This window comes from Asterias amurensis, chromosome 17 (assembly GCF_032118995.1).
Source record: "Asterias amurensis chromosome 17, ASM3211899v1".
Lineage (NCBI taxonomy): Eukaryota > Metazoa > Echinodermata > Asteroidea > Forcipulatida > Asteriidae > Asterias > Asterias amurensis.
In genome coordinates, this window is record NC_092664.1 from 2,599,290 (window position 1) to 2,610,509 (window position 11,220).

Below are 11,220 nucleotides of genomic sequence, written 5' to 3' on the forward strand. Positions count from 1 at the left end.
AAGAACAAAACCAACATTAATGTGAATGAAACTTTGTCATGATAAATAGCAATTTTCTGTTGCTAGACATTGTCAGCAATAATTCGTCCAGTCGGGAAAAGAAAGCCGCTCCTCTTTCCTTTATCAGAAATATTTCCACCGATATTTTTAACTAGATTGTTTTTACTCGAAAAAAAGAAAGAAAAAAAGAACTACAATCTGATACCGCAGTAATCCGAGTCCTGCGATATTATAACCCACGCGCGACCGTACGGTTGTGCATGTTAATTCAAAAGAGGGCGCCATTTTCCTCTAACCGCTTATACTGCGTGGAGACCGTGCGTGCAGTAAACGAAGTGAACTCGCACATTTTTAGTATACCCTCCATTTTGCTGCCGTTTGATGGACAGTGACTGTTGCTCTCTCGGTACATTTTGCAAACCTTTCTAATGCAGGTAAGAGTTTACTAAATCATAGGACATAATAATAGCTTTGGAATTATTTTGTTTAGCACCGCGGGACACGTCCCTGTAGTCGGCTTATAATTCTACCTCCAAGATACCATTAGGACAAGAAAGCTTACTCGTGGATTTAATAGAATTATAGTGTACTATTACTATTACATTATAGAATAGTGAACCTACTCAATAACAGTAAAAACTCATCGCTGTTTTCATGTACTGTGAAGCAACCACTCCCCTAAATATGCCTCAACTGAAGGCGAGACAATGGTGTTGCCTGGGAGTACGTTTCATTCACTTCTGCTCTATACAACTTTGCTACTAGGACTTTTGCAGTAAGTTCTTCTGTGAATTGGATGGGCGTTTTATAAGGCTTCATTTAGCCTTCATTATGCAGAGCCCGAATCTACAGGTATAAACGGATGACAGTTATTATGAAAAATTAATTTGAGAATTGAGCTTTATCTACCTGGGATGATCTTGAATGGTATGAGATGGGGCGGGCTAAAATGTTTTAAAGACACTTGGACACACTTGGTAATTGTCAAAGACCAGTCTTCTCACTTGGTGTATCTCAACATAAGCATGCATTAAATAACAAACCATGAAAGAAACTATGGATAACTTTCCGTATGGCGCCACCACTTTTTCACTCATTTTTACAAAAAGGGATATCTCATTGAGGTAAATTAGATACTGTATTATTTCATATCAAATGAAAAAGTGGTGGCGCCGTACGGAAACTTTTCCGAAACTATGAAAGAAAACACCCTTGTAACACAAATTTGTGTACTTTCAGATGCTTGATTTTGAGACCTCGCATTCTAAATCTGAGGTCTCGAAATCAAATTCATGGGAAATTACTCCTTCAGAGGGAGTAGTTTCTCGCAATGTTTTATACCATCAATCTCGTTACCAAATAAGGTTTTATGCTAATAATTATTTTGAGTAATTACCTATAGTATCCGAAAACAACAGGTTATAAACAAAGCTCCAGCTGGGCATTATCAACCATTTAAACACCCCAACGTTACGCACTCTCCACCAATAAGTACAGCAAACTGTCTGAGGTATTTATGAATGATTTTTTAAATACGGGGAGGGGGGGTGGGCACGACAATTTGGTGTGAGTTCAGTATTTTTTAATGTCCAAGAAATTACTTGTTTGTTCAGTTTTTCAAGTGTCTAAACTTCTTATGTTTATCAGTAACTGTAAATCATTATGGCACCTGTCCAAACAAGACAAGTTTGACATAATAAAAAGGGGAATTGGGGCCTCTTTCCAATGGTTTAATACAAAATGTTTAAATTATTAAATCATTTATTTGATAAATGTTTCCAGATAAACTATTGTATGTGCATGCCCCTAGGCAAATACAGCTTCATGTAAATAAACGCTTAGGCGAATATGGGTAAATATATAAAAGGACCCTTATGGGTCTCATATGGGAAAAATCTGGGCATCCCATATGGACATAATATGTGAGGGCCAATGGGGGAAACGAGGGCAATGTCATTTGGGCAGAGTATCAGGTATGCAGCAAAGTAATGGCGCAAACTAATGGCGCCCTCTGTTGCCCAGTTATGTTTAGGAACTCGACACTCGACTCGATGTGATTGAATGCTAGACAAAGTACTTTTTATCTGATGTTTTGAAGTAATAATATCTTAAGCACTCTGACAGCCTTTGGTGTTGCGTTTGTTGCTGGATTGGCTATACCGTATGTAAGTTAAAGCTACTCTTGGCCTGCACGGATTAATTATTTTTTTTACGGGAAGGGGGGCAGGGGCCCACATTTTTGTGCCAGGCTCAAAGAAATGTGATAGGAAGGATCCGCAGGCCAATTTTATGGCCCGTTGGCGGTAAATTTGGCCAATCCTATATGGACATAATATGTAAGGGCCCATCATGGGGGAAATATGGGCAATCTCATATGGGTAGATTATCCAGCAAAGTAATGGCGCCCTCTGTTGCCCAGTTATGTTTAGGCACTCAACTCGAGGTGATTGAATGCTAGACAAAGTACTTTTGATCTGATGTTTTGAAGTAATAAAATGATGTTGTCATTTTAGGGTCCACGGCTTGGAATTGATTGGTGCCTCCTGGTGATAGCCATTGCAGAGTTTGTCATCTCTATTGTGGGAGCCAGTTTAACTTGTTGTGGCCTCCATTATAATGGCAACTCCGCTCCTCAGACCGTGGTAAGATTTTACACATGCCTTTATGTGACAAGTGTCAAAGTCAAGGCGATCGGTCAACAGCGACTGTGGAAATGTAGAGTGTCGTGGCCGAGTAGTTAAGAGCATCAAATTCAAGTTCTTGTGCTGATTCACCAGAGTGTGGGTCCGAATCCCGGTCATGACACTTGTGTCCTTGAGCAAGACACTTTACTATAATTGCTTCTCTTCACCCAGGGTTATAAATGGTATAAATGGGTACCTGCGAGGGTAGAGGTTGATATTGTGTATGAAAAGTCACAAGCGCCTTCCATCAGGCAGCTCAGGGCTGTATATATACTCACAAGGGAGCTGAGAAACATTACAGGGATGTTATTGGCCCTATGACCAGGGCAATAATGTAAAGCGCACTGATGCGGATGCACTATATAACAATTATAGTCCAGACAATTGTGAAGGTCGCTACTGAAGAACTTATTGTCATTGTCTGCTATGATATCCCTATAAAATACTTTGCCATGATTTCCGGCGGGATTCCTAATGGATCCTCGCTGGGCTTCCAGCAGGATTCCAGCAAGAATGTCAAACTACACTTTTTGGCCCTGAAGGACTTTCTGTGCTTACACAAGTCCTGTACGTACCCAGCATTATGTGATTTTGTGGAGATATGGTTGGCCCCATCACCCCTGCATTGACATATAGCTAGATTCTATGCGAACAAATAATTAATTTTTTAACTTTGGCCTGGATTATAGAGCCTCTGCAAACTTTATATGAGTTTGGTTTCCAGATATAACCTATACTTCCTAAATGGAAGGACCACCATTCTAAATAACATTGTGAATGTTCTTCTTGACTTATTGTTTCTGTTCTGATGAAATGTTTTGTTCTTTCCTTGTAACAGGTGACTTACCACACCTACCCACAACAGATGGTGGTTGGAGCGCCCCCACAGGGTGTGTACACCAACTCTGGTGGTAAGTGTCCATGCATTAGGTTACTCAGTGCCAATCTTTTGCAGACATGGCCGAATTTTGCAGACATGGCCGAATTTCATGAATTTCATGGGTTAGCATGGAATTTTGGCTGGTACGCGCGTGTACTTCACATTACTAGGCATTCTACGCTTACACAGTTAGCGCGGAAATTTTAGGTTACTCAGATTAGTGCAAATCTATCGCAGACATCTGGGCCCAATTTCATGGCTCTGCTTACTGTAACCAAAGAATTAGCACTTGCGGAAGCAGGGAATTCTGTGCTTAGTTCAAGCGTATAGTCACAGGTTAGGGAGGAATTTTGACTTTTGCCCATGTGTACGACATTCTATGCTATAACACAGCTAGGGCAAAAATTGGGCGCTTGAATGTAAGCCGAGAATGGTGATTGTAAGCGCAGAACTCGGTGGTAAGCAGAGCCATGAAAGTGGGCCCAGCTGTAAATACATATACCTTTTGCCGTCAATACTGGATACAACTGTGCCTACCTAGTTTTCATGTTCATAAAACTTGTCATTTTTATTTATTTAGTATGTGCTGTTAATTAAGTAGAGAGGCCATAGAAGAAGTCTCTTTTGTCATGAGGTTTTTTCCTTTTTAGGTGTTCGGGCCAACAGCCCGAAACACCTCTTATTTTTGTTCGTTTTTTTTTTTTTTTTCTTCATACTTCTTCTTCTTCTTCTCCACGTCCCTTGTCCGCTAACAAAAGCGCCTTTCCCAAATTCGTATGAACTTGAAACTTCACACATAATTAGCGATTTATTAGGAGAAGAAACCGTGTGAGTTACGTCATCATGACGTCATCAATTCTTGAGTTATGAATATTCAAAGTTTATTAATTCAAAAAATCATAACTTTTGATCTACATGAGGGATTCTTACAATCGAAACATCATCGGAATCGTCATTGTAAACTCCGTAAACGCCTCACAGACATGACCCCATTTTGATGTTGTCTTCCGGCTCAAAAGAGAGGTTGAAAATTTCAAAATTCACGTCTAAAGAACAACGTAAATCCCCATTGGTATGTGCATAAACATTGCACGTAGGCATACACACAACGTGGTGTATTAGCGGCGCAGCAGAGCACGCTCCAGTGATCATCCATTCTGCTGATTAGCGGCGATTGTCCGCTAAAAAAATCACACTTCCCAAGCACATATAAAATTGAAACTTTACACATAGTTAGATATGTATAAGGAGAAGAAACCGTTTGAGTTATGTCACGATGACGTCATCAATTCTTGAGTTATGAATTTTCATAGTTCATTATTTCAAAAAATCATAACTTTTGATCTACATGATGGGTTGTTACAATCGACACATCATCGGAAAGTTTGTTAAAAACTCCGTAAATGCCTCCCATTTTGGTCTCGTCTTCTGGTTCAAAATCGAGTTTGAAAATTCACAATTTCTTGTATAAAGAACTACGAAATTTCCCCATTGGTTGTGCGTAACACTTGTGACTTACACGTGTAGTGTATTAGGCATAATTTATTTGGTGGCATGCTGCCAAGTTTGTTGTACCATAGCGTGATATGCATAGAGCTATATAGCTATGCAGAACGCTGCGAAAACGATTTCATTTCAATCTTCAGCGTCAAATTGTTCAAATGTTACCTTCTGATGGCTTAGTGGTCAATGTGGAATTGAAGACGAAGTTTCGCTGAGATGGCCCCCTACTTCAGTGATTCATGGGACTTTTAATTATGTGAGAAAACAACAGTACAAAATGACGAGCATTGGTCATGTTTTGGTTAAACACCGAGAAGAATAGAGACGTTACATCGATCGACCACTCCCCCCGGGTGAAGGGCGTTTTGGGCCCACGGAATTCACGTCAGTATTACGAAATCTATTACTTCTTGAACTTAGCATAATCATCAATTGTTTTGATTATTTGTCAAAACAACTATCCAAGTTATTTTGAGTTAAATATTTTGAAGAAAGAAAATCTCTGGAATAACTTAAGCCCTTTTAAACTTTCTCTAGTAGGAAAGGACGTTACGTAAACTAATCTATTTCTACCTTAATGCACAGACATGGATGTTACAATACAAAACATTCAAAGAAAACAGAATGGTTAAAGCATAAGGCCCAAGCAATTAGGAGTGGTCTTGCTAAAATAAACTGCCGGATTAAACAAAACTTTAGTACAAACAAATAAATAAAACAATCCAGATTTTCATCTTCTTCTTCTCTTCGTCCCTTGTCCTCGAACAAAAGCACACTTCCCAAACTCGTATAAACTTGAAACTTAGCACATAGTTAGATATGCAATAGGAGTGGAATAATGTGTTAGTTAGGTCATGATGACGTCATCCTTTCTTGAGTAATTTTTACTTTTTAAAAATATTATCAATAAGGCAGTTAAAACATACATGCCCCTTACAGTCTTTTCTTCAGTCGTCAGTCAATATTTCCTAAGTTCATATTTCCTAAACTACATAAGCTATTTTGACAATTTGTACATCATATGAAAGGGCTTTACGTACTTGACAGAAATGTATATGTTGGTGAACATTCGTTGACCTTTTGACCTGTTTAAATGGGAAGTGACTGTGAAATGATTTGAAAGGGCGTGGTTTATTGTCTTTTAGGTCGAAATAAACATCCTTTGATGCTTTACCATCACACCATACAAGTCTGGCAAAGGTCTGGTTTAGTTTAAAACAAATATTACCGATGACGTCACCAAACATACACTTTTACTAGATGACGTAATCATGTGGTTTTGACAGTTTTTGTAATTTGAATCATTTATTACAAATCTTGAGAACAAAGCAAGGTGTAATATTTGTTTTTGAATCCAGGCTTTTACTCCCGGAAACGGAACACCTTGAGTTTGTTCACAAACTCTCAATCTCTAGTCTTTCTTTTGTTTTATTTGTAGCAACTGTGGCCTACCCAAACCAGGTTGTCTTGCAGCCTGGCCAGACCTACCAGCCCCAGGGGCAGTTTCAACCTCCACCCCAGGGGCAGTTTCAACCTCAACCCCAGGGGCAGTTTCAACCTCCACCCCAGGAACAGCCTCTGCCCAAGTAAGTCTTGATGACACTTGCCTTGAATTGTATTGATCCAGGTCACACATTTATATATTTTACTATCTATATCTAACAGCTTTTATATCATAATATGCTACATTAGCAAACTATGTACACTAGGCTCCAAATTCTTAGAGCTGCTTTAGCAGAGGATGTTGCTTAAAGATGCTATGTCAGATTTTTGGCCCCAAGCATTAAAAAATAGATTTTTTTGAGTGAATGGTATTTCAAAAAGTATCACCCGCTCTAACAAAAAAAAGTTTAAGTTTTACTTTTAATGGTCAGGAACCATGACTAAAATTTAAAACTTTTCTTATAAAACACATAAGAATAGGTCACGTGATATAAAATTAATTTTGAGCACTTTATTTCTCTGCTACTAATAATTGGCTGACTTTTTCGAGCAATAGCTCAAATGAAAGCTTGTAACTTCCTCGACCCCTATCAAAATACCTATTGAATTTTAAATCAAAATTTGGGGTCAAATTGGTCAAAAATCTGAAATAGCATCTTTAAAGTCACTTGGAAATATAGTTCTTTTTCTTCAAACATTAGAGTTTATGTTTATTGACAATAAAATCATTTTTTTTAGTAATTGTTTGTAACAATTTACATGTTTAAAAAATAGATAAAGTTGTTTGGGGGGTGACTCCACCTACCCCTTTTGTGATGTCAATCGAGCAGACTTTGCCTCCATCGAACACATGTACCTGCAAATACATGAAAGTCGTGAGTCATTTAAAAAAAAAAAAAGGTTTTTTTCTTGCATTTTCCTGGCAACGTCGACCAGGTGTATTGCTGCTGGATGCAGAAAAACAACTAAAGATGGGGTCAGTTTGCAAAACTGTCCAGTCCGACGTATTTTGCAGCACTGTGCAGCAAACTCCTCAAGCCAATGGCTTTGAGAATCCCGAATACACCACACATTTTTACATGAAGAGAAAAGTTCTTTTCTAAGCCATGAAGCCATCCCAACAATTTGTTCAGCTAGTGGGAAGTCGAAGAAGGTACCTGAAAAACATGACGAACCTAAAGGAGCATTTGCTTAACATTATCAAAATTGGGTATTGTTTCAACTTTCAGGGCATGTTTTTAGCTTGCGCCAAGCGTCATTATCTTGTGTTGGCACTGCATGTGATTAACCCTGCTGGGTAATCCGAGTGGACCGTCTGCACAGCAGCCATACAGTGCGCGCATACAATCTGCTCCATGGCCATAGTTCTGTACATAGGCATTATACTGATCAGACTACTCATTTCTCTATTCAATGATCGTGCCTCGAGTGACGTCACGAACAGCATCTCCCGGGTTGGGCCTACTTTTATATTTTTAAATAAAATGGAAACTATTGTTTTTTTAACCTTGTTTAACTGTTTATTCATATTCCACTTATCAAAACACACATTTTAGTGACAAAAGCTTTATTTTGACAAAATACCACTTCAAGGTGACTGGAACAATTTTCTGCTGATCAGAATTAATTAGCAGGAAACCAGTCACAAATTGTACTTGTGCAAGGGTAGCTTGGCTGGTAACCTTATTCTGTTAAGCATAAATATTTTGTGCTAAGCTCCATGTATTCGGGCTTAGTTCTTGTCTTACTTTAGAGGTTTGTGATGAGACTTTCCCTGGTATAGTGGTATTGGTATAAAGTAGCTTTTTGACGACACTTCCCTTGCTCAGTACTCAGTTTATCATTAATTATGCCTTGTTTATAAATGCACATTGTTCATAAGATGAATTGCCATTTAAAGCAGAGTAGTGGTGGTCACCAGTTTGGGAATTAACACTTTTATAGATTTTTATTCAGCTCTTTGTGAAAGTATCCCCTGGTTTTAATGCAGCTGCTATGGACGTATATATCATATAATGTTGTTCTTTTTGTACTCTAACATTTTAAAGATATTTTATGCAGGTATTTAAAAAAATTATATATAATATTACTCATGCTCTAAATAGTAGTAGGATGTGAAGGTTTTATAAGCAATTTGTTTGATTTGAACTGGTCGCTTGACTAAATATATGTTAGAGAGAATTTATAATTAGTTGTTGCATTTACCTACCAAAAGAACCGATGGTAAAAATGCAACCCATTAAAGTGACAACATAAAACACATAAAGCACAAAAAAGTTGCACATAAAACAGGTGTGCTGTGTGATTTTGTCGTTTATGTGCCCAACCCGTGGTCAAACTAGTATTCCCCCTTCCCCCTACCCCAAATTGACACCCTCTTGTTTGTCCATCCCTTGCCTTTTCTATGAGTTTTTATTTCATTTAGCCTTCGAGAAAACTCTGGCAGGGTTGAAACATCAGGCCATTAAGTATGTTCTGCATTTATACCACAGGTCATTTTGGTTTGAAAGCAGTTTGCAACAGCTCATTCAATTTTCTAAGATTTTATCAATTTCATTTCTCCTCCACTTGACTTATGTTATATATTTTGGAAAACAAACCAGTTGGGAGCTATTTTCATGTATTTTAATTATAGGTCCTACATAAGAATTATGGCACGTGCTTGTAGGTAAATATCTTAGAACTTAGAAATACTTTTGTATGCGTGCCTCTATGATTATGGGGGCAGAGGGCCCCAAATGTTGCCAGAACTATTTTTTTCTTGGGGGGAGGGGGGCCACATACTTGACATAATGAGCATTTTGCTGACACTGCCAAGCCATAAGCATGTAGATATTATTTTGTAAAGAAAGATGTTGAAGAAATCTCAGTTTTTACACGTGGGAAGGAAAACTAAAACTGGGGGGAAAAGTCCATGAAAACCCAACCCAATGATAAAAACCTAGTGAAAAGCACTGTAGCCATTGATAGTATAAACTATTTTGAGCAAGTATTCCTTTCAAAGTGATATGGTAAGCATCAAAGGACTTACCCCCCCCCCCCCCACAAAGGGAAGGCTAATTCCTGCGCAACCTAATTTTCGTATCCCTTTACAAAAGTGAGCAGTGCTCAAACAAGCAATAATTATTTTATAGACTTGTTGGTGTCATATGAAAGTTGAGTCCATAAGCTATCCATTACGCCTTGATCTAAACCTTTTCCCCTAGAATCATATATTTTGTATTCGGCAGCCATTTCGAAAGTGTAGTTTTTGTGGAGACTCAAGGTATTAGGCCTAGACGATGTTCTATATTTTTATGATATTATATTTATAGGTATATGTTTATATATTCAATATATATTCAAGAAAATAACAAATAATTGTATTGCCTCACATAATTATATTTTTTTAAGTTTAATAAAACTTGAACGAGAATAATTTATGTTTTGAAGCCAGCCGGTTATAAACACTGGTCATTATCAACCGTTTAAACACCCCCACGTGACCAGTCTCCACCAATAGGAGTTAGAGAAACTGTCGGGGGTATTTATGAATATTATTTTATAACGACACATGCACGTTACCAATACAATGTCTATTTTAAACGGCAGCTTAGATTTTATTCTTCTGGTTTACAAGAACTGCTGCCATGCAGTGCTCAAATAAAATTCATTTCCTCAATGATGCAATGTGTTAGTTGCTCTTATTTCTTTGGTGCACAGGTTTCTTTCAAGCTGTATGCCCAACCTACAGTAAGGTATATGAAAGTATAGGCCTATACATGCAATAACACTAATTGACTTTTTCTTTGGAAAAGAAAAAGTTAATTAAAACCTCGCAATTATACTGCAGCTATGTTTCACCATTTTCCAAGAACCACATCCCTATTTTCTAGGGACCGTTCCTATTTTGGAGAATTCAACTGAAAAATAAGATGTGAATTTGGTAATGAAGCTGCCCTTCATAAAACTTATGGTTGTGATCTTAATTTTCTGGATCTTGCAATGCCTTAATCCATTGAAACGTTGTTACTTGCCCCCATTATTGTCTTTTTGCAAATACTCATGGACTGTAGGTGTGGGTGCATTTACACTAGAAACAAATCTGATTAAAATTTCTATATTTTACTTAAATTTGCTGTGTTGGCGGGTATGAAGAAGACAACAACACAACTCAACAGGTAAAAATTGTACTGCAAAATAGTTTGTAGGGGTGCATTCCACCAAATAAAGGAAAAAACAGTGAGTTTGAGGTCATTATAATGTTGTATAGGCCCCTAAAATATATTAGACAGATTTAGAGACCCCCCCCCCCCCAAAAAAAAGGGGGTTTCATCGGTTTAAACATGTGACAATGGTGGTTGTTGACTTCCAACTTGATGTATTTTGGATGACATTGGGCCCTAAAAATGGTGCTATTTGCCAAGAGGGAACATTGGTTCTTTTATCAAGATTTTTACTGTAAGGGTAATTTGGCTTGCAGGGGGAACAACGGTAACTCGACGGGCCCCAGGGACTCGCCCCGTTTGACTAGACAGATAGGAGTAAATAAAAAAAATTCCCTTGCTGTAAAAAGCTGTGAGATCTGTTATTTTGAAAAAACAGTTTTTAATGCAATGTATGCTATGGGAGTTTGATTTACTGGGTGTGGGGCGTGCCTCCCTGGCTGTGAGTCCATTATTGGGCTGAAGGAATTGATTCAAAAGAGGGCGCTATCTGCCTCTTGACCAA

At 38.1% G+C, this 11,220-nt stretch overlaps 1 protein-coding gene across 1 annotated transcript; it reads left to right on the forward strand.

Moving 5' to 3' along the window:
• The first annotated feature begins 318 nt into the window (after positions 1-318).
• On the forward strand, positions 319-10,144 carry LOC139949999 (uncharacterized). Its single transcript, XM_071948616.1, has 4 exons — positions 319-434; positions 2,514-2,642; positions 3,523-3,595; positions 6,506-10,144. The coding sequence occupies exons 1-4, from the start codon at positions 429-431 to the stop codon at positions 6,655-6,657; spliced, it is 360 nt and encodes a 119-aa protein (XP_071804717.1). The 5' UTR covers positions 319-428; the 3' UTR covers positions 6,658-10,144.
• The last annotated feature ends 1,076 nt before the right edge of the window (positions 10,145-11,220 follow it).

Coding starts and splice junctions, on each gene's coding strand:
- LOC139949999 (XM_071948616.1), top strand. Junction 2,643..3,522: donor ACTCCGCTCCTCAGACCGTG/GTAAGATTTTAC, acceptor TCCTTGTAACAG/GTGACTTACCACACCTACCC. Junction 3,596..6,505: donor TGTGTACACCAACTCTGGTG/GTAAGTGTCCAT, acceptor TTTTATTTGTAG/CAACTGTGGCCTACCCAAAC.